Genomic DNA, 23986 nt, shown 5'->3' with positions numbered 1-23986 from the left:
ACGTACCTTAAAAAAGGACTAGACAGGGGGTCTCAGTAAGGATAGTGTTGTAGCTTGCCAGCTGGCAGCAGAGTCGGACAGTGAGGAGGTTGGGGAGGAACATGGGCCAGCCCTGGGGGCTGAGGAAAACTCAGATGAGGCCTCTGCATCAAAGGCAGAGAGGGAGCTAGAGAGCAGCGAGGCAGAGGAACAGCTGGAGCCTATTCACAGTGTGTGTATGTGCAGAGCTGCTGGAAGACAAGAACAACTAAGAAAGCAGGGTCGACTCAAGAGTAAAGCCACACCTTGGAGGTGATTAGCTCCTCCCAGAGGAAACAAAAGAGGAACGAACAGGGAGTGGGCTTTTGTTGGAAACAATTTGTTCATTCTGTCTGGAAAGTTCTAAGAAGTTCTGTGCCATGTTTTGCTTTGCCCTGTGTTTTGGAAACTAATTATCTCATGAGATTATCTAAATGAGATAAGGTTCGTGTTGATAAACATTCCTCTGAAAGACTGTTTGCTAAAGCTTTGCTGGCTGTGAATGAAAGGAATTCACAGTCACGTAAATAAAAGAGGTTTTGCAGGAACCAAGATCTTGCTTCTTGCTTTCTAAGGAAGCCTGGGTCAGAACAGATATGTCTGAGATGCAGTATGCTAGTCAAGAGACCGAGTCAGGGGAACTTTACAAGATTTCAGGGTTGGTTCTGAGTTTCATCATGATCTAATTGAGCCTCTTAATACCGCAATCCACCCATGTCTGATTTTGCTTTCTTTCCTTTTCCATTTTTGTCTAGGGTGAAAAAGGTACCAAAGGCGAGAAGGTGGGTTTGTCTTCTCATCCTACTACATTCCCATTTGGGACATTTGCTTATTTTTAACCTCATTTTTTTAAAAAAACTTTTTATTTTATTTTAAAACAAACAAACATAAACACACACAAAACATAAAAACCATCCTCCATTTACATACAGTATGTCGATTGGTTACAAAGCTTTTGTGCTTCCTCACCACAGTCTTCACTTGCAATTTATATAGAATCTCATATCATCAATCGAATATATATGTATACAATTATTATCATTGTTAAACCTTCCTTTGACTATAACTATTATTACATCCTTTTATGTGAGATATTCCAAATTTAAAATAAATTTATATTATAGCGTTTCATTACTTTATCCTAAAACAATCCAATGATATTACATCTTTATATTATATTCTATATAAAATTGTTTATCTTTAGTTACAAAACTTTTGAGCCTCCTCTCCATAGTCCTCACTTACAATTTGTATAGAATTTCATATGTTCAATCTAGTATATATATGTGCATTATTATCATTGTTAATCATTTATTTGACTATAACTATTATTACTTTATTTTATGCATAATATTCTAAATTTAACTAAATTTAAATTAGTTTTTATTATAACATTTCATTACATCATCCTGTATCCTTCCAATAGTAGTGCAATCTTATATCTCCTGCCATTTGTAGTGTTTGTGTTCTTATTGCTTTCTTGTACTTCTCTTCGCAACTTGTTTTTCATTGCATATCTTGTAAAGACTCAAAACCAGTGGTGGGTTTCAAAAATTTTTAGAACCTCTTCTGTAGGTGTTGCCTGCTTTGTGGGAGTGGCTTGCCGGCCATGTAACCGGGTGGGAGTGGCTTGCCAGCCATGTGACCAAGTGGGAGTGGCTTGGCAGTCATGTGACTGAGTGGCCGTGGCCAACTTGTAAAATGTGGTGAAACTCACTTAACAACGCTCTTGCTTAGCAACCAAAACGTTGGCTCAGAAACTCTGGCATTTGAAGCACGCAAGTCTTAAAGCTGTCAAGTTACAAGACCCTTGCACCCCTAACCCTTTAGAAAAAAAACCCAGGGGTATTCAAATTTGACAGCTTTAAGACTTTAAGGTTTAGATTTGACTCTTAGAGGCGGGCGGGGTGATTGGTGAGCTAGGCAATCAGTGAGCGGCAGGCGGGGCAAGCGTGGTATGGATGGGCAGGGGGAGGGAGCTAGAACCGGTTCTAAATGGCATGGTAGATTTCCAACCACACTCAATCTGCTGTCAATATCAACAATTTTCTTATCTCTTTGTTCATCTTTTTCTTCAATTTTTTGAACTCTGTCTTCAAATTTCATCATCGTTTGGTAAATATTCTCATTTTTTTCATCTATTTTTTCTGTTCTTTGTTCTATATTCTCCATTCTCTTTTCAATTCTCTCTGTTCTTACTTGTATTTTTTGAATTTCTTGCATAATCATTTGCAATGTTAATTCCTTTTTTTTTCATGTTGCACCATTCCTCCAGATAGTAAACACTGCCACTATAGCATCCAAAGCTTTTTTATTAAATTCCAAACAAGTTCACTTTCAAGTCAAGGCTTTCTTTTCACTCCAGTTCAGCTACTGATAGTACCCCAGAGGAGCACCTGTATAAACAATCCATGCTCTTCCCACTATCATTTTCAATAAACAAGCTCAGAAACCTTGAAATATAGATCAAATGTTCAAAGAGAAAAAAGAAAAACAATGTTTCCAAGCCTCCAAGCCTCCAAGCCTCTAAGTGGCAGTATTACTTCTTTTTCCTCTGCTTTTACTCTCCTCTTTATATTCCAAACTTAAGGAGAAAGGTTCTTAGAAAAACAATCCAATAGAGCGTTGAAAAAAGAAAAAAAATGTTAATCAATAAGTATTTTTAAAAAAAGAAAAATAGAAGAAGAAAAAACAGTCCAGTTTAAAAACTAAGAAGCATTTGTAAAAATTCCATCCATAAAAAAAAAAAAATAAAGAAAGATAATGAACTAAGTTTGACTCAGGCTTAATCTTGCCGCTTAACTTCTTCTGTCTTCAATTTTAATTTTACTTTTGATCTTTTTGGGTGTTCTCTTCTCTAATAATAAAATTTATCTCACCAAGTTGACACACTTTCTCTCCCGCTTCCCTTCCGTTCTGGAGCTGTCCCAACTTTCAGCAACTTCAATGGCTGCTTCTCTGTGGCCAGAAAAAAGAGCTTCTCCTAGATTTACCAGGAACTTTGCAATGTCCCTGGGATCAGCAGGATGTGCCCTTCTCTATCACTGTCTCTACGGGATGGTTTAGGTCCAGCAGCAGAGATAACAATGGCGATCTTGGAGCTCCAATATCACACGTCATATCGTCACGCCGTCAGCTCCGCCTCCCATTTTTAACCTCAATTTCGAGGGCCTTCAATGTCATCCATGTCTTATACAAACCCCTCGCTTTGGTGTATGTATCAGGCCCAACCTCCAGCAGCCAGGGATGCCCTGTTCCCCACTCTTCTACCCAGCTAGGTACTCAAAGCCCGCCTACCTGTTCTTTTATCTTCCCAGGGAGATTCTGGCGAATGCACCTGCCAGCCTGGCCCTCGGACGGACACAAGTCATGGTCTTCCGGTAAGCGTCGCCCCACACTCCTGCTTCCCCGCAGACCTGGGGATTTGCTGCCAGGCTGGATGAGAGTTCAAGCCACCCGTACCCCATTCTTCGCTCAACCGCTCAACGCCTTTGTTGCTCCGGAAGCTGGAACCCGTGTTCTGCTTGGCCTTTGCTAAATGCTCTCCCCTTTTGGACCCACAGGGCGCTCCGGGACTGTGGATCGGGAACCCCTGGCAGCCTCAGCCGGGCCCTCAGGTGTGTGTGTGGGTGTATGTGCATGCTTGCTCCTCTGTGCGTAGCAACTTTGGCTCCTCGATCCTGGGGAGAGTTCTGTGTCCTCCGAAGAGCCTTTGCTATCCATTTTTTCTTTTCCTTTGTGGCTGACAGGGACCTCCAGGTGCTCCAGGACCTCCAGGCCCACCAGGAGCCCCCGGAAGTCAGGTAAGGGATCGGAGAGCCAGATTTACTTTCTGACAAACAGGAACCAAGGGTAGAAATAATCATTATGATCATCTTTGGAACTGAGGAGGCCTTGTGAATGTAGCACCACTACGGTGATCCTTGTTAAAGTGGTAGACTCAGAATCCCCTCCCTGATGTTCTTGGCTGCACGAAATCCCAATCAGTAGCATTTTGAGCAGTAGTAGCTAAGTTCTAGCCTTCCAGATGTTCTTGGCCAAACAACTTCCTTTAGCCCTGGCCATCAGCCATTTTAACCTATGGGAGCCAGAGCTCAGCCACTTCTGAAGGACCACCATTTTCACCCAATAAGTGCTTTGAAGAGGTAGGTGACATAGGATATTTCTCATCAAGCCCCTAGCAGCAAGATTCTTGGGGTCAACGTTGACCAGATTGAAAAGCAAAGGGATTTGGTTTCAGAAATGTTAGCGGCTGGATGCATTTACTTTTAACATCCAATCTCCTTGGCTAAATGTCCATTGACACAATGAGGTGACTACCTGTTTTGCTGATAAAAGAAAACTGTGCAGGCATCTATGCTAATAATGTTTTGCGAATGGCCAACCTACTTCCCAGGCTCTGAAAAACCCATTACAGTTTTGCTGCCATGATTTTTTTCCCTACAGGACACCCTTTCATTCGAATGATCCATAATGAACAAGTGATGCTCCCCAATAATCCCTTTAGTGGGACAGTATCACCAAGAGTGCTGTTCAGTGGTGCATTCCTACCAGTTTGGACCGGTTTGGCTAAACCGGTACTGGTTTGAGGGCCTGGGTCGCTGGAACCGATAGTGACCCAGGCCTCCCACACCCTCGAACTGGTTCTCTGGGTGGCACCGCAGGTGGTGCCATCTTGTTTTTTGCTTCTGCACAAGCGCAGAACAATTTTTATTGTACTGTGCATGAGCATGCAGCCTGCATCAAGCGCACGCAGCGCACATCAAGTGCACGCAGCGCACATCAAGTGCACACACATGCGCAAAGAGGCCACGGGCAAACCGGCAGTAGTGACTGCCTGAACCCACCCCTGGTGCTGTTCCTTTCTATTTTTCCTGTTCAATCCAGGAATACTGATCTGAAGATAACTGGAAAGAGCAGCACTTTGTTTTACCAAGAATCAGCAGAACGGTTGACTAATGGTGTGGAGGGAAAGCCATAAGTGAAGAAGCAACAGATATGTGTTCCTCTAGAGTCCTTTGAGGTTCTCCTCATCTGCATGATAGCTACAAATCAAAACTTGAGAGCGATAGGGTCAAGATCACATGAAGCGTTAGTACCTGCCTTGGTAAAGCCACACTTGGAATCCTGCATCCAATTCTGGCCAACACAATGCAAAAAAGATGCTGAGACTCTAGAAAGAGGGCAGAGAAGGGCAACAAAGAGGATTGTCCCAAAGGTGATTTTCAAGGGGCAACTGCATTTTCTGGTTTTTCTTTGAATGTTCTTGACTGTGACTTTTCTTTTTCAAAGAAAACTAAGGCAGCCCAGTTGCCTCTTGAAAAAGCACCTTTAGGACAACCATGACTTGGATGACTTGAGAATCTCCAGAGACATTAAACAAAGAGGATTAGGGACCTGGTGGAAAAAGCATATGATGAACGATTAGGAGAATTGGGTATGAATAGTCTAACAAAGCAAGGGATGCAGTGGCTCAGTGGCTAAGACACTGAGCTTGTCGATCAGAAAGGTCAGCAGTTCGACGGCTCGAAATCCTAGCTCCACGTAACGGAGTGAGCTCCTGTTCCTTGTCCCAGCTTCTGCCAACCTAGAAGTTCAAAAGCACATAAAATTGCAAGTAGACAAATAGGAACCACCTTTGATGGGAAGGTAACAGCATTTTGTGCACCTTTGTCGTTTAGTTATGCTGGCCACATGACCATGGAGACGTCTTCGGACAGCGCTGGCTCTTCAGCTTTGAAACAGAGATGAGCACTGCCCCCTAGAGTCAGGAACGACTAGCATTTATGAGCAAGGGGAACCTTTACCTAGTCTTACAAAGAGATGACTGAGATGCCATGATAGCAGTCTTCTGATACTTGAGGGGTTGTCACAGAAGAGGAGGTTGACCTATTTCCCAAAGCCCCTAAGGACAGGACAATGGATGGAAGCTTATCAAAGAAAGAGCCAAGCTAGAATTAAGGAGGAATTTCCTGACAGTGAGAATAATTCATCAGTGGAACAATTTGCCTCCAGAAGTTATGGGTTTTTAAAGAAGACATTAGGCAGCCATGTGTCCAGACAGCTCAAGGAGGAGGTTAGATTGGTCCACTCCAACTCTGTTATTGTGCATTCTCCCTCCCACTGTCCTTCCAGAACTCTGCTGCTTACTTCAACGACAAGAGCCACAATTTGTTCTTTCTTTCAGCCACAGTGAACAAAGTCATGATGCAACACAGACAGGGTTGAGGAAAATCTTACCCCACCCCAAAAAAGGAGAAATCCAGAAAGTAGCTTTTTGGCTCTCAAAGAGGGATTTGTGCAGACCACACTAATTTTCCATGCAAAGTCAGTTTGCCAGATTTTGCCAATGAAATTGCTCGGAGGCTGGAAAATGCAAATTGGGAAGCAAGGAGAGGGTTGGCCAAATAAAAAAAGAGGCGAAGGACAGAAACATTTCCCTCCCCTTGTGCAACCCTGTGCAGCATCATGTTAAATGTCTTTGGACATATAGTGAAATGTAATACGCCTTAGGAATATTATGTTCCCCCGGGAGATCCCATGTGTGACTTTATTGGACTCAGGGCAGAAAATCAGAAGAGGGTCTCCTTCTCCTTGGTGCCACTTTAGGTACTATCAGCAGCCAAGTAAGTATGTTGGAAAGAAAACAGATACACATGTTTTAAGATTGATGGTTAGAGTCGTAAAAGCCAAGTGGATAAACTGTGGAAGATTGAAGGAATTCAGAAGATTGGAAGACTTGATGTTGCCTTCTGCAAAACTTCAGACAACCACTAGAGGAAGGCTAAGAAATAAGGCAAATGCCACCCTTTGCTGCCACCTTGCAGTCTTCTAAAGCTATGAGACTCCTTTCTTTCCTCTAAATGCACATTGGCTCAAGATATAAGAAAGTTTCCAAGATATAAGAAAGTTATGTAAATTCATTTTCCAACAGTGATTATGATTTTCCCTTATGAATGTTTCCCAATTCCTGTCCAGGGCTAAGAGCGATCAAAACACCTTTTGCTTTAAGATGTTTCAGGGAACTCTAAACAAACATATTTAGACATTACATATTAAAAGGGGAAATAATATCTTTTCTGGATCTGATTATTAGCTGGGCAAGAAAGTCAGTTTAAGAAAGAGGAGCAGACAATCAAAACTTAAAACAGTCTTTGCCATTTGGCACCACTGAATCACTGAAGCACTTTTAAACCTGATGAGTGATGTCACTAGACATTGATCAGACTTCCAACTCAATTAAAACAGTTCCCAAATCTGATTAATAGCGTGTAATGAATAATATTTCTTCCCCTTTTTAAGTGTCTCCCTGTTTCTCTTCCAAAGAGAAGGCCCTATCAAACCCGAAAAAGGATTCTTTATTTGAAGAGGCAGATTTGATTTCCGTTTTAAGGCCAAGACATTTTTCATACGTTTCCAAATATCCATTCTGTATCTGAGAAAGCTGGACATCACAAATCATGTGGGGTCATACAAGGAAAAGAAGAGAGGGGAGTGGAGAAAGGAGATAAGAGAATTGGATTCCCTGGGACCGTGATGGCGAACCTATCGCATGACAGGTGGCACACATCACCCAGCTCAGCTCCACCGTGCACTTGTGGGTGCCTCCTGCCGGCCACCTGATTTTCAAGTCTCTGCCACGTAGGGGCGGGGCACATGCAGGAGATGCATGCATGCATGAAGGCAGGGTGCATGCGTGGAGTCATATGCGTGGGGATGGGGAGAATGGGGGGATGATGTGTGCATGCGCTGGGGCGGAGCATGTGGGGGGGTGTCACACACGCATTGCATTATGGGTGCTTATGCGCGGTTTCGGCATGCGACAACAAAAAGGTTAGCCATCACTGCCCTAGGAGTTGACAGGGGTGAAGGGAGACATTTCAGAATTGGCTGAAGGGGGACCCTTCTCTGTCCAGTTTGGGTTCTCATCCAGATGTAGAAGATACAGAGACATGGGAGTTCACAACGACTGCTACATCTCCTCTTGTACACCCCCAGAGCCCTGTCTTTTCAGGAAAACAGCCGGAAAAATAGGTGAAGGACCCAGAAAAGCATGGAGGAGAAGGTTTGGGCAGGTGTTAGGTGAAGGGACACAGGACCTTGAAGTCCCGTTTGGGGTCAACAGGATTCCTTTGGAAGAAATAGCCAGGGAGGACTCACGTATTCAAAGTTTCTCCTTGCCTTTAGGGCATCCCAGGAAACAATGGCTTGCCGGGACACCCTGGGCCATCAGGTGAAATGGTAGGTACAGGAGTGCAGCGTCTGCTATTCCCTGCGCTTGCTCAGGCCTGTGCTCACTGCTGTCCCCTCTGTGCAGCTGCCACCATCTTCCGAGTGCGGAAGAGCCTCCAAAGCAAAGCGAAGGGAGGGAAAAAAATAGCAGAGCAACATCAATGAAGGACTGGTTAGGAACTCACACTGCTTTTGCAAAGCAACCCTCGAAGCTCATAACTCCGTTGTGCTTTTCTTTTTTCCCCTGTAAAAGAAAACAAGAACTAGGACTACTTTTTCCCCATGTCACCTTTTATTTCTCTCACTTCGTCTCTCCATTGCAGAATCCGCAATCAGCAGAGAGCGGTACTGTAGAAAAGGTAGGACAATCATCACCATCATCATACCGCTTCTTTGACGTGGTCCTGGACCTATGACTTCTACGCTTGTTAGTCATTGAGGTCATTCAGTGAGTCACCATGTGATGAGACCCAATTTAAGGACTTTTTTTCACGAACACTGTGGTTGTTAAGCAAATCCATTATACCCAGGGGTGGGCTTCAAACATTGCAGCAATGGGTTCTCTGCAGTGGTGGGTTCCGGGCAATATACCCCGGTACATGCATACCGGTACCGGAACGGTGTTTTGGAGGGCCTGCCCGCCCTCGTTCCTTACCCTTATTTAAAGGAAACGGATCAATTGCGCATGCACGCACAATGTACAGTGCCTGTGTAGTGTTCCGTACACTGAGCAGCTGGAGGATTGCAGGCAGTGGGTGTGCATGCTCGTGCCCGTGGTGGATGCCCAGCCCCATTGCAGCATACCTGTTGCAACGGGATCCAGAACCCATCACTGGTTCATTGCCCCGTTGCTGGGTGGGCATGTCCAGGGTGGGCATGGCCTATTCAGCCTCCTACACCATGGGGGGGGGCGCTTTTCACCCTCCAAAGGCTCTAGAGAGTTTCCTCGAGCCTCCGGGAGGGTGAAAACTGCTTCCACCGGGCTCTGGAGCTCTCCGGAGGCCAGAAACAGACTGGTTTCCAGACTTCCGGGACCTCCAGTAGTGCCGTTTTTCCTCCTCCCCGAACCTGCGCATGGGCCCTGCACTTATCTGGCATGACGAATGGGCCATGTGGAGATTCCCGGGAGGAGCGGGATGGGGTGGATGTGGATGTGGCCAGCCAGGGGTGGCATTTGGGGCACAGGTGGGTTCCTACCAGTTCAGACCAATTCGGTCAAGTAGGTAGTTAACTCGGCCACCCACGCCCTCGAACTGGTTCTATGTCTTGTTTTTTGCTTCTTGAACTACTGCTCATGCACGTGTAGTGCGCATCAAGGGCATGAACGCTGGAAGCGCATGCACATCCGAAGTGCGTCACTGAGTGAACCCACAGTAAAATAAGCCAGAACCCACCCCTGATTTGAGGGTTCACCAAACTGGGCAGTATCCTAGCTAGAGGATCACCCGAACCCGTGCGAAACCTCAGCAGCCCACCCCATACCCAGTCGGTGTATTTTGCTGGAAACTAGAAGTAGAGATCAGCAAAAAGTGCCAAAAATCTTGGCCATGTCGCCATGGGACATTGCAAATGGCCATAAAGATGAGCCAGTTCCAAGTACCCAAAAATGTGATTGTGTGACCATGGAGAGGTGGGGGTGACCGCCATAACTTCAAAATCAGGTCATAAATTCTGTAACTTTTGGGGCCTGCATTATAACTTTGAATGGTTGCTAGGCAGTCGGTCATAAATCGAGGACAATTTAATACAATACAATATTGCAATGCAATACAAAATAAAAATCCTGAATTTGCTCATTTGGAAATAGTTATTTTGCAAAGAAAACATTGGATTTTTCTGAGATGGTTCGGGATACTGATCATTAAATCTATATTACATTTTCCAATTGACCCAAGTAAAACGCTCACCCAAGTAACTAGGAGCACAGGAGAACATGGGAAATTGTTGATTTATCAAGGGTTCAGGGAAAATGGAATAGCATAGAAAAAGATGACACTCAGAGGACTGGAAACTAGATCTAACAGATAATGGGGGTTTCTTTGAGAAAAAAAATGAATAAGCAAGAGGAATGATATTTTTCTGGGTTTCATAATGTTGGCAACTTTGAAAACAGTGGACTTCAATTTCCAGAATTCCCCAGTCAGCATGGGGCCAGAATTCTGGGAGTTGAAGTCCGTATATGTTATCTATATATCTTGAAATCTTCCGAAGCAAATCATAAGGAATTTTCACCAAAAGTGTAAAGCTTCACCCAAGTATTATAGAGTATTATATATTATTATAAAGAGAATTATAAAGCTGATTTACATTGGAGAGATGTGAATGCCTGAATGGTAGAAACTGATCGTGTGAAGGTCTCACACATTCTCTATGATTTCAGAAGACATGAATGTTTAGACTAATGCTAAGGTAAGTGTTCCCTTATTGGGGAGATGGTCAGTATATAAATTAAATAAATAACCAAGCAAAAATTCAGCTTTATGTGAAGAAATATTTCCAGGCACAAGAGCAGTTCGGTAGTAGAGTCAATTACCAATGGAAATTGTAGGACCTTCAAGCAGAAGTTGAATGGCCTTCCTTCAGGGATGCTTTAATTTAGATTTCTCCATGAAGCAGAAGGTTGGACTCAGTGGTCATTCCAGAATTTATATCTTTAGTTGAGAAAAACTCTTATTGCAAGTGGTAAACCTTATCAGTTCTTTCTCTTCTCTTATAGGTACCCATCTGTACAGCCTGCAGCTCCCAAAGCAATAATGGGGTAAAAGGAGAAAAGGGAGATCAGGGACAACCTGGAGCTCCAGGAATAAATAATTGTCCACAGGTGAGTTACCTGTGAGTCTCTTCAGCTACAAAGAAGAATGGGAGATCAGTAGGGTTGCAGTGGTTTCCATCCTTAATGCCCACACTTTCAATCATTGGGCAGTCACACTGCGTACGTGTTCTGACCCAGGCTTCCTTAGAAAGCAAGAAGCAAAGTTTTGGTCACTGCAAAACCTCTTTTATTGACACGACTGTGAATTCCTTTCATTCACAGTCGGCAAGGCTTTAGCAAACAGTCTTTCAGAGGAATGTTTATCCACACGCACCTTATCTGGACCTTGGAGTGCTGCCAGATAACTAGTTTCCAAATGCAGCGCAAGGCAAACTTGGCACAGAGTCTCTTAAAGTCACAACCAGAACTTTCCACTCTTGAATTGACTGGGTGAATGAATTGTTTCCTGAAAAAGCCCACTCCCCATTCACTCCTCTTTTGTTTCCTCTGGGAGGGGCCAATCACCTCCAAGGTGTGGCTTTACTCTTAAGTCAACCCTGCTTTCTTAGTTGTTCTTGTCTTCTGGCAGCTCTGAGCATACGCACACTGGGAACAGGCTCCAGCTGTTTCTCTGCCTCGCTGCTGTCTAGCTCCCTCTCTGCCTCTGACGCAGAGCCCTCGCCTGAGCTTTCCTCACCCCCAGTCCTGGTCATTGTTCCTCCCCAACCTCATCTCTGTCCAACTCTGCTGCCAGCTCTGCTGACTGTAGGCAAGCCACAACAGGATGTGTGATGGAATCTCCAGCTAGACGGGAGGGAAGTGTTGAGAGGAGGCCAAGCTTAGAATCCTTGCATTGCAGAAAGTGGCACAGGCTTGACCTTCCCCAAAATCCCGGAAGTCCAGGACTACCTGTAATGAATTTTCTTTATTTCTGGGGTCCTAATGCAGATAGTCCATGACTTGAAACCACAGTTGAGCCCAAAATTTCTGTTGCTAAGCAAGACAGATTTTAAGTGAGTTCTTCCCCATTTTAAGTAATCACTGCAGCTGTTAAGTTAGTAGCATGGTTGTTAAGTGAGTCTGGCCTCCCCATGTAATCACCTTTTTGCAACTTTCTAACAAGCAAAGTCAGAAGGCTTCAAAAGGTGATTTCATGACCCCGGGACACACTGCAGCCACCATAAATGCATTCCAGTTGCCAAGTGTCCAAATGTTACTCATGCAACCATGGGGATGCTGGAATGGTTGTGTAAAAAATAGTCATAAGTCACTTTTCTAAGTGCCATTGTAACTTTGAACGGCAACTAAATGAATACTTGTAAGTTAGGGGGCAACCTTTTCAGGTTTCTGGCACTTTGTGCCCAATCTCTTTCAGTGCCAAGAAGTCCCTCATATCACTATACCTAAAGGTGTATGTTGGTACCTATTTTTCATATAAGAGAAAGTTTGGTATTGCTTGGGCAAGATTATAACAATTTTTTGAACTTTCCCCAAATCCTTATTTTGGCCATAATATTCACATTTGGGTTATTTCAGTGGTGAAATTCATTTTTTTTTACTATCAGTTATGTGGGCGTGGCTTGGTGGGCATGGTGTGGCTTGGTGGGCGTGGCTTGGTGGGCATGGCAGGGGAAGGATATTGCAAAATCTCCATTCCCACCCCATTCTGGGGCCAGCCAGAGGTGACTTTTGCAGGTTCTCCGAACTACTCAAAATTTCCACTACTGGTTCTCCAAAACCTATCAGAACCTGCTGGATTACACCCCTGGGTTACTTAAAGAAATGCAGCCCATTGCAACCCATCATAGTCTTTTAGCTCTCTCATCTCAGGAGACATTGTCCAGTTAAAGTTGATTGACCTCAAGGTTTGGTTTGGTTAACATTGGACTTGGAGGGATGACAAAATCCTAGACTGAACGATAGATTGTGTGGTTTTTTTTAAAAAAAAAACTAATCCAGTAAAAGCGTAATAAAGCACTTCTGTTATCATTGCCAAATAAGCTATTAGATATATCCAGCAGTCATGAGAAGTTGAGTTCCACTTAAGGAAGGCTTGGCTTGACTTAAGATGGGATTTCCCAACTAATTGAGGCAGATTGGGGATACTGAATCTCCATCAGCTTCACTGACCTGAGCAATTCCTTTGTGTGATTCCATAGATATGTTCAGGTCTCATGCGCTGCCATATATCACAATGGGGAACAAGTCTAAGTGCAATGCCTGGCCCACAATTTATACCTTACCATGATCACAAGGGGTCCCGGAGGATGCTCATCAGCTGCCAATTGCTTTATTGGCATCCTGGAAAATATATCTGCTCAAAGGAAAACTTGAGTGGATTCTTCCATTGAACCAGTCCTGCACGGATGAAGCAAATTTAGTATCTACAGAACTTTAGTGTGCCGTAAATTCTGGACCAGGAATTCAACTCATGATGCATCTCTTCTCCTTTCAGTGCCACCCTGACTTCCATGCAGAACAGCCCCAGGTGAGTCAATCTCTAGGCCGGATACTTAATCCAGAAGGCAGCAAATGAAAGATAAAGACATAGCAAATTAGTAGCACTTCCTTTTTACCAAATCATATGCAAAAAAAAAAAAAAGATGTGTGTGATTTAAAGCCCTAAATGGCATCGGGCCAGCCTACCTACCTGCTTCACCCCATCCCATCATTCTGTCCCACCAGGTCAGGCAAGAAGATATCCTGTAGACCCCATCAGCCAAACAAATCTGACAGGCGGGGCCCAGAAAAAGAGCCTTCTATGCCATTGCCACCCCTTCTCCATGGAACACTCCCCCTCACAGACCTCTTAAGAAAGTGTAAAAAATACGGGTGTGCAACCTTGCTTGAACTCTCAGAGAGGAGCGTGCAGCCTCGGGGCTGGTTAGTGCCCTAAAGCCATCCCCTCTTGCACACTCTTTTTATGCTTCTAATATTTTTTGTACACCACCCAGAGTCTCTCTGTGATAGAGATAGCAGCTCTTAAATATAATAGATCCGGGATGGCGAACCTATGGTATGCGCGCCACAGGGGCTACGGAGAGCTGATGCACTAGGTCAGCTGCAGAGCACATGCGCACACTGCCCAGCTGCTTTTTGGCCATTGAAGGGCCTCCAAAGGGCCAGGGGAGGACATTTTCACCCTCCCCAGATTTCAGGAAAGCCTCTGAAGCCTGGGAAGGGGGAAAATGGGCCTATCAGGCCTGCTGGAAGTTTGGGAATGGGCCGTTCCCAGCTTCTGGGGGGTCTCTGGGGGGCCTGTGGAGGCTGTTTTCACCTTGCCCAGGCTTCAGGAGGGTGTGGGGGGGGGGTCATGGAGGTATGCACAGAGGGGCGGTGGGGAGGGTGTTTGTGTACATGCGCAGTGGGGCGCGCAGGGGGGCGCGCAGGGGGATTGAATTATGGGTATAGGAAAGCATGCACACGCTATTGCATACACACACTTTTGGCACCCGAGCCAAAAAAGGTTAGCTATTACATCACTGTAATACAGTGTTTCTCAACCTTGACAACTTGAAGATGTCCGGACTTCAACTCCCAGAATTCCCCAGCCTGGGGGATTCTGGGAGTTGAAGTCCAGACATCTTCAAGTTGCCAAGGTTGAGAAACACTGCTGTAATAGATGATAGACAGACAGACAGACAGACCCCTGCTCTTATTATATTTAAAATTTCCTATAGGACTTCAATGATGCAATTGCAGCCACCATCTTGTTTTTTGTTTTTTGTTTTGTTTTTTACTATTACCACCATTGCTGTTGGCTGGTGATGTTAGAGAAATATCATGGAATTGGGATGGGGGTGGGGATGAAATCTTTCCTTCTCTATGTGATTCAATTAGGCAAGAGTTTTGAGTGTTATTGCAATCTAGGAGCCTGGCAAGCGCATTTAAGGGGAGGGGATGGTTGGCTACCAAACAATCTCCTGTGTGGCTTCTAGCCTGGCCCTCAGGATAGCTCTAAGCCTATAAATATTGTCTCTGTACTCAACAAGGCATGTAAATACACAAAGCAGCCCTGGCAAATTCACTCACACCATTTACTGTCGGCCAAGGGATATGGAGCGTCCTCTACTGAATGCTGTTCACTCATGGATCAGTCAGGGGTCCTGGTATTTGGTTCCACCAAAGATTGGTCCCTAAAATGTTTCATTTGGCTCCTTCTTAAGTCATGGAATCTTATCCCTGGTAATACCCAGTCTTAATCCATGGTTATCTAGCAGTCAATTAAATGAGATTTCTTGATGTTTGCTTGAAACAAACTCAAATGGACGTTGGTAGGTAACGGTGTGGGTGGAAATCCAGATTTGGATGGAGGCAATTTATTTTAAGGGGGAGAGTGTTTCATTCTCAAAGTTTAATCTTAAATAACATTTAGGTTTGGCCTTTTGGAAAGCTTTAGAGTGAGCAGAAGCCCAGGAGGAGGGAGAAATCTGTCAGGAAATGGTGACCACTAGAATTATTCTGGCAAAAACAGAGCTTTCATCCAGCCGAGTTCATCTTGGGTTTAGAAGCTGTTGGAGATCCTTAACCACTTGAGACATCTTGCCTTCTCTTCCAGACTGATAACGATGATCCAGATTGTGCTGGAGGACATCCTGGAAGCCCTGGCCAGCCTGGACAGAGGGGTGAGCAGGTAAAGCCATGTGGAGAGACCAAGCAGCCAGGGTGCTATTGCAGATCCTTGGATTCAGAAATTAATTTTGTCTTGGCTTCTCCTTAGGGTCCACCAGGCTCACGAGGTTTTCCAGGCCCTCCTGGACCAACTGTGAGTATATCCTTTGAGCCAATTTCTGCTTAGATCTTCTCCCTTAAGCCTTTACCCATTGCAGCATCATGTATTAGCATAACCTGATGCCTGTCTAAGAAACATGGAATATAAAGCCACTTAAGGCCAGCCTTCCTCTCCGTGGATGGTTCTACAACTGGACCGTCTTCAGTTGGGTGGCTGCCCTCTTGCTCTTCACCAAGAGCCCAGCTAATTCTGGTCCCACAAATGCCCTGTTGATTCACCCACAACCACACCCAGAAAAGGAGGGGGTAGGCCACTCTTTGTTCTCTTGGCAGCTATTTGGAGCAGTAGAACTTGGAAGTTTACTCTTGAATTAAGAAGAAATGCATAACATGTTGCGAAGGATTGGCCTTGTCTTCAATGAAAGCTCCCTTGCCTGCTTTCCCTAGTCCAGCCAATGTGATGACTGAGTGATGACCTCCCTGTTTCTTCCTGTAGGGCCCCCCAGGTTTTCCGGGAGTGACTGGCCCACCTGGATTACCTGTAAGAACCGATAAAGCACGCGCTCTGTGCAGTCCTTTGTTGCTGCTGTTTGTTTGGCTTCTCATCCTACTTCCTCCCTTCTTCTCCAGGTTCTGGGTCTAATATCTTGGTCAGATTATTCTCCCATGTGCTGCCACCTGGTCTGTAGCTCTTTCTCAACTCTCCTCCTGGCTCAGGGATGCTGTCTGGAACTTTTCCTTCAATTAAAACTTTCCCTTCCAATGTTACCGGAGATCAGTTGCGATAGAAAGCTGTCTAGTTCCCACAAGCAACACGGGGTTCACTTGATCTAGAGAATTCCCATTTAAGGGCAAAGTTTCAGATGGGTATTTGGAATCCTGCATCCAGTTTTGGTCGCCACGATGTAAAAAAGGTGTTGAGACTCTAGAAAGAGTGCAGAGAAGAGCAACAAAGGTGATTAGGGGACTGGAGGCTGAAACATAGGAAGAACAGTTGCAGGAACAGGTCACGGCTAGTCTACAGAAGAGAAGGACCAGGGGAGACAGGATAGCAGTCTTCTGATATTGGAGGTACTGCCACAGAGAAGAGGGAGTCAAGCTATTCTCCAAGGTACACGAGGGCAGGACAAGAAGCAATGGGTGGAAACTTATCAAGAAGAGAAGCAACTTAGAACTAAGGAGACATTTCCTGACAATTAGAACAATTAATCAGTGGAATTGCTTCCCTCCAGAAGTTATGAATGCTCCAACTCTGGAAGGTTTTAAGAAGATGTTGGATAACCATTTGTCTGAAGTGGTGTAGGGTTTCCTGCCTAAGTAGAGGGTTGGACTAGAAGACTTCCAGGGTCCTTTCTAACTCTGTTATTTTAAGGATCCTTCTTCTGCCTTCCCTCAGAAAAGTACACTAGAAGATTGTGATGGGATATTCTGGGTTTGGGATTATTTATCAGGCAGTGAGAAGTCTGATTACTTCTAGACAGCTGACATTTTTCTCCAGAGATATTTCACATAAAGTAGATTCCAACACACATTTTCCCCCTCAGGGCTTAGCTTATCAATCAAACCCTGGTCATGAATATCTATTGAGCTGAATCCCTTTCAGAGGAAGCAGTTGGACCCAGGTTCAAATACATACCTGAGAAAGAATCTGTGGACTTGAGAGGAAGCTGTCACTTTTCCTAAACTAAAGAGCCTCCCTTGTCATGTTTGTGAGTTGTGCTTCCAGCTCTTGAAGCATCATTGTATCTTTACCTGACCATCACCACCATTCATTAATTCTTTATTGTCATCTCACTAATGACACTGTGACTCCCAGTCTGTGTGATTAATCGCTCCTTGATTTGGCCCTGTCACTGTCTGATGTCAAGAGTACGTCCAATAAAAGCCATCACCATGTAACCTCAACTAACTCCACCCTGCAATGGTTCATGAAAGCCTCCCACATTTGTGGGTGGTATAATTAATGTAATTGTTGTAGGTCTTCCTCCACTTAGCAAGAAATTACAGTTGAGAGATGCTTGTGATGTGGGACTTCTGGATACTAAAGAGTCTCTGGAGACATGCCAATTGACTGGATCCTGCAAGCAACCAATTTGAACAGGAAGCATTGTTTTCTCTCCCAGTCACCAGAATTTCTTAGGGGTGATGGCAAATTGGGTTGGTATTTGCATTTAGTAGGAACATTCAGAATCTCTTTGGGTCTATAGATGATGAAGTCTCTCATGGCTGGACTTCTTCAAAGCACAAAGGGAAATGAATAAAATGTTGGCCAAAACTCTTCACTTGCCAATAGTTTAGCAAGAAAAGTATGTCATTTTTTTTCTAACTCGGCCCTGCGAGTAGAAAGACTTATTTTTCCTAGTTTGACTATCTGCAAGAAAGAAAAAAACAGTCTCTGTCTTCAAATGCTTCCTTTGTAATTGGCAGATCAGAATATGAAAATGGAAAAGACATTTGTAGGCAGCCTTTGTAAAAACAGAATTTCATAATTGCGGTGCAGAAAAAAAACACCTTAAGTTAGTGGAAAATAAAGGGGGGTTGCCTCCTCCCCTTCAACTGAATTCTTCTGTTACACAATGAAAAACCATATTCTAGAAGCATTTTAGGAATATATTATGATATGATGATATGATGCCCTTATCAAACAAAATCCCATTCCTCCTGAATACAACCATTTTATCCTACAATGAACTTATGGCATGAATTACTTGCTGAATCTACTAGTGGATCCAGGCCCAGGCATTGGACCAAACTGAACGATACCCTGGATGATGAACCAACATAAGAAAAAGGAGGGGAGAATTATCAAAATATACTACACTTGACCTTAATCAAATGGCCAAGAAGCAAATCAAAAAATATAATTCTCTTCCAGATATGTCAATGGGGTAAGGTCAAAAAAGCACTTTTCAGACCATAATTATGCAATCAAAGGCCCAGATTTGTTTTTTACATATGTTGTATAGTTGTGTCTTTTTGACCCAACCTGAAGATATTCTGCCTTCTTTAACCATCTGCCTCAATGTAAAAATGGATATCTGCTAAGGAAAGAACATCTTGCATCATTATTTGATGTTTCATTTTTCGCTTGGATCAGTCTGTTTTTGCTGGCTTTCATATCTTCAGTCAAAACTTGATCCTAGGTCACGGCCTGTTTTCTAGTTCTGTCCTCCTGGAGGTTCTTCGTGTATATAGTCCTCATGGTCCTGACATGATCCCAGAGGAAAGACTTGGCTGAAGGATGGGACCTCTAGATGAAAGAATTTATCCAGCATAAGAGGAAAAAGTATTATATAGCAGAAGGAAGCACCAGATGGAAGTTAGTGAAGCTCCTCTGCATCTTCTACTGCTTCCACCATGGCTTGGGGAGGGTAGTAGATAGTCTTGACATGAGTCGCTGAACCATCTCCTCCAGCTCCTTCCATGGTCTTCTTCTCTTCCTCCATCTTCCCTGAATCTTCGTGCCACCCGGAATCAGATCGATGCTTGGGGCTCAGGACCCTGGACAGCACCCCGCAGTTGAGGGGAGCTGGTAGAATTGTTAAAGAGGATTTAGGCGAATGTTAGGGTTCCAGGTAACACCCCCAACGAAAGAAGTCTCCGATTTAGTAGATATGTCCCATTGGCACCTCTGGGAAAACCCAAATCTGAAAGTTTCCAGGTTTTCCCCACCCAAAAGAAGGTTCAAGTCCCTGCCCAGCACCCACGTGTCCATCACAGAAAATTAGTGATTGGGCACTTACTAATGTTAGAATGACAGAGAAAGAAAGAAAGAGAGAGAGAGAGAGAGAGAGAGAGAGAGAGAGAGAGAGAGAGAGAGAGAGAGAGAGAGAAAGAAAGAAAGAAAGAAAGAAAGAAAGAAAGAAAGAAAGAAAGAAAGAAAGAAAGAAAGAAAAAGAAAAGAAGTGGATAGATGATAGGTAGTTAGATCATCTATCTAAATCAAAGACCAGCAAAATCTAGCTATCTTTGATGGGGACGGTGAGAGATAGATGATAGATAGATAGATAGATAGATAGATAGATAGATAGATAGATAGATAGATAGATAGATAGATAGATAGATAGATGATAGATAGATAGATAGACAGAGATAGATAGACAGACAGAGATAGATAGACAGACAGACACAGACAGACACAGACAGACAGACAGACAGACAGACAGACAGACAGACAGACTTCTCTAAGAGGATTTTCTCACAGGATTCCATTATTTTCTGTGGGAACTCGTCACCAGTTCCCATTGAATTATGAATTTTGGCTGAATTTTGACTTTAATTTGAAATTGTTGGCCAGGATCAGTATTGGAGGCTGAAGTGGAATCTAATCCGATTCAATGGTTCTTGTGTTAGTAAAGAGAAGAAAACAGTGAAATAAATTGATGTTTTCATTTTCTCTAGAGCTACCAAGATGGCAATGCAGGAAATTTGACAGCCAGATAATACCAATCACTTTGCCTTGGAATTTAGATGTATATACTACAAATTTGCTGGGGTTTTTTTTCTGCACCACATGCTGCCATGAATATTCAGCGAAAGTGAAAGAAATTCAAATAGAGTTAATTCTTTTCATCTAGCCATGTTTCCAAGAGGGCTTTGTGGGGATTGGGATATGTCTCCATGGGACCATTAAGACCTTATACAGGTGGTCCTCGCTTACCGACTGTATTGCCCATTCAATATTACTACAATGCTGTAGAAAAATAGCTTTATGGCCAATCCTCACATTAATGACCGTTAATGCAACATCCTGCAATCACGTGATTGCCATTCGGATGCTTCCCAACCAGCTTGCGAATAGCAGAGTTAATAGAGATGGTGAAAATAAAATTGCAAATGCAACCATGTGATGTTTTGCTCAGCGACTGCAGCGCTTAGGAATGGAGTCCTGATTTTAGTCACTAACCAAGGACTACCTGTATTTGGAACAAAATGTGTGTGTGTGTATGTGTGTGTGAGAGAGAGAGAGAGGGAGAGAGAGAGAGAGAGAACATTAGTGAATATTCTGTCCTCTAGATCAGTGTTTTTCAACCTTGGCAACTTGAAGATGTCTGGACTTCAACTCCCAGAATTCCCCAGCCAGCATTCGCTGGCTGGGGAATTCTGGGAGTTGAAGTCCAGACATCTTCAAGTTGCCAAGGTTGAAAAACACTGCTCTAGATATTGCCCAGATCATGATCCAAACCCGTTTTCATTGTGCCTTGTCTCAATTAGCAATGTTGTGTGTGCGCCCTGAATTGCTGCTACAAACACCGCCCTTCTAAAACCTTGCCTAATCGGATGTCTAACCCATCAAATCTGTGTGAATTCTATTGATCTGCAAGCCTAGAAAAAGCTATGGAAAACTGTGTTCCAGATGCTGATGGTAGCTTCCCAGACACCAGTGGTTAATTAAAGAAGTGGTGACTACCTCAAGACTACTACTCGATACTTACGCTGTATTCCTATTTCTATAACTTATTCTCCATCTGTTCCCAGCCCGTTCCCAGGTACATAGCTAGAGAGGCTACCCTCGCAACTGTGGTTCAGTGAAATGGGGGAGGGCAGGAAACATGAAACATACCTTGTATCTTTCTTCTTTCCGAAGGGACTCCAGGGTGAACGTGGGGCGGCTGGATTCCCTGGATCCAAGGGAGAACCGGTGAGTCTTGGATCCAACTGATAATTCCAGAGAAGCCCTGAGCTATGCATGGCGCTTGTTGATTTGAGACTGGTTTTCTCCAGTGTGGCTCTCCACGGATTGATTGAGACTGCAACTTGTCTGCAAGACACGAGGTTGGAAAAGATAGATCTGAACACCCATGAATGGCATGGCTTAGAACAGTGATGGCAAACCTATGGCACATGTGCCAGAGGTGGCATGCAGAGCCTTCTCTGTGGGCATGCGTGGCATCACTATCTGCTCTTCTGGTTTCTGGGGCACACATGCGCGCTGGATAGCTGGGCTTTGCATGCCCCAGAGTGCCAGAAACCCGAAGACCAGCTGGCCGGTGCGCACATGCCATTCTGGCACTTGGGAAGATCAGCTGGCTGGCGTGCATGCATGTGCTGAAAATCCAAAAACCATCTGGCTGGCGCGCACATGTGCACCGGCCAAGGTTAAAAAACATTGCCTTAGTTCCATGGTGACCCCCAAGGTTGCAGTAAAAGAGAATGCCTGTCCAATCCCTTAATATAGAGGTCCCCAAACCTGGCAACTTTAAGACTTGTGGACTTCAACTCCCAGAATTCCCCAGCCAGAGTTGAAAAGGAAGACTTGCCTGCTATGTTCTAGCACAGTGATGGCGAAACTTTTTCACCTCGGTTGCCAAAAGTAAATGTGCGTGCGCTATCGCTTGCCCACACCCATAATTTAATGCACCCCTGCTGCTGCCCTGCGCATACGCACACAGCTTTCTTGGAGCCTGGGGAGGACAAAAATGTCCCCCCTGAGGCCAGAAACGGCTCATTTTCTGACTTCCGGTGAGCCTGGTGGATCCCATTGTTTGCCCACCCCAGGCTCCAGAGGCTTTCTAGGAGCCTGGGGAGGGCACAAAATGGCCCAAAGCACAAACCGGAAGTCTGGGCGAAAAACGGCTGAAAATCAAGCCCAAAAATCAGATGGCCAGTGCCCACATGTGGGCTGCAACTGACAGGGCAACGCCTCCTGGGGCACCTGTGCCATAGGTTCACCATCACAGTTCTAGCATCTACCTGAACATCAACATGGAACTGTGCAGATGCCATAGAGAGCTAGTTCTGTCAGGTTAACGCGAAGCCTCAATCCTGGCCTGCATTGAGATGTTTTCAATGTTCTTCTCTTCAGGGTCCTCCAGGTCAGCCTGGATATCCTGGATCAGTAGGACCGCCTGGACTCCCTGTGAGTATGACCTTTCTTTGTATCCCTTCTTTCTCCTGGATCTCAAGGGGGGGTGTCTTGTACTCCCCCCCCCTTCTAATTTCTCCCCACTGTGAGAACAGTTCAGCTAAGCCGTAATGACACTTTTGGCCCTCAGAAGGGTTTCAAACTCTGGCTCTGATTATTGGCTTCGGTGCTGATGGGAGCGCTCCATGTTGAAGGTGGCTGAGGGACTGAAGAGGCCACCACCGTACAGATCTTGCCTTGTGCTTCTCATCTTTGTATCTAATGTTTTAAATATTTTTAAATTTACTATTTTAATTGTAATCCACCCAGGGGTGGCTAAGATGTGGTGGCTCAGGATACAGTGGTTCAGTGGCTAAGACGCTGAGCTTGTCAATCAGAAAGGTTGGCAGTTCGGCGGTTCGAATCCCTAGCGCTGCATAACGGAGTGAGCTCCCGTTACTTGTCCCAGCTTCTGCCAATGTTTGAAAGCCCATAAAAATGCAAGTAGAAAAATAGGAACCACCTTTGGTGGGAAGGGAACAGCGTTCCATGCGCCTCCAGCATTTAGTCATGTTGACCACATGACCAAGGAGAAGTCTTCGGACAGCGCTGGCTCTTCAGCTTTGAAACGGAGATGAGCAGCTCCCCCTAGAGTTGGGAACAACTAGCACATATGTGTGAGGGGAACCTTTACCTTTTTAATCCACTCAGTCAGTTTGCAGAGTGGGACGGGCAGCATATAAATTAGATAGATACAATAATGCCTTGCATTCTGAAGGAAGGAAGGAAACCAGTGCCACCCAAAAAACATTTTCTGAATCCCAAGAAAGATGTTGGGTAGTCATCAGTTCTCCACAGTGGAGCAAAATTGCCTTGTAGAAAAAACAAACTCAAAGACTTTCTTCTGACCCAAATCTCTTCTTCTCAAATGATCCTCTGTAGAATACAGTAAATCCTCTTAAGGCCCTATTGGATTTTCACTGCATGTAGGAGAAAGTGAAATGTTCAGATTTTATCATATATGTTAATTTTTTAAATCATTTTTAGAATCAATATTTAAAAATCTAAAATGTCGGTTTCAAAAGCAGAGTTTGCCAAACGTTGTTTGACCTTTTATATATAACAAAATATTTGCAGAACTTTTATTATTTGATTAGAAGAATGGAAGAAAGAGGGAATTTTTGTGTTAGTGCAGTGCTCACTCGATAGCTTTGGCTGTTATTAATTGCTAGTTTAGTGTAGTGGTACCAGCACCAGGTTAGAAACCAGGAGACTGTGAGTTCTAGTCCCACCTTGGGCACAAAGCCAACTGGGTGACCTTGGGCCAAGCATTTCCTCTTACCCCTAGGAAACAGAGAATGGCAAACCAAATGGCAAATTACTTCTAAAAAACTTAATCAAGAAAACTG

General features: G+C 44.3%; 1 protein-coding gene across 7 annotated transcripts in view; it reads left to right on the top strand.

Annotated features, from left to right (window-relative positions):
• COL16A1 (collagen type XVI alpha 1 chain) overlaps positions 1-23986 on the top strand; it is a 289804-nt gene that overhangs the window by 222170 nt on the left and 43648 nt on the right. For 3 of the 7 annotated variants that reach the window (XM_081962316.1, XM_081962315.1, XM_081962320.1), the window contains 13 exons: positions 774-800; positions 3336-3398; positions 3582-3635; positions 3768-3821; positions 8206-8259; positions 8574-8609; positions 10967-11071; positions 13458-13490; positions 15561-15635; positions 15723-15767; positions 16230-16274; positions 21321-21374; positions 22539-22592. In XM_081962316.1, the coding sequence (XP_081818442.1) occupies positions 774-800; positions 3336-3398; positions 3582-3635; positions 3768-3821; positions 8206-8259; positions 8574-8609; positions 10967-11071; positions 13458-13490; positions 15561-15635; positions 15723-15767; positions 16230-16274; positions 21321-21374; positions 22539-22592 (699 nt within the window). The remainder of the gene's footprint in view (positions 1-773; positions 801-3335; positions 3399-3581; positions 3636-3767; positions 3822-8205; positions 8260-8573; positions 8610-10966; positions 11072-13457; positions 13491-15560; positions 15636-15722; positions 15768-16229; positions 16275-21320; positions 21375-22538; positions 22593-23986) is intronic. The other 4 variants (XM_081962318.1, XM_081962319.1, XM_081962317.1 and 1 more) reach the window with 4 other exon arrangements.

The sequence above is a fragment of the Natrix helvetica genome (assembly GCF_964273705.1).
Source record: "Natrix helvetica genome assembly, chromosome: 9".
Lineage (NCBI taxonomy): Eukaryota > Metazoa > Chordata > Lepidosauria > Squamata > Natricidae > Natrix > Natrix helvetica.
This window is presented reverse-complemented; position numbering and strand designations above follow the sequence as displayed.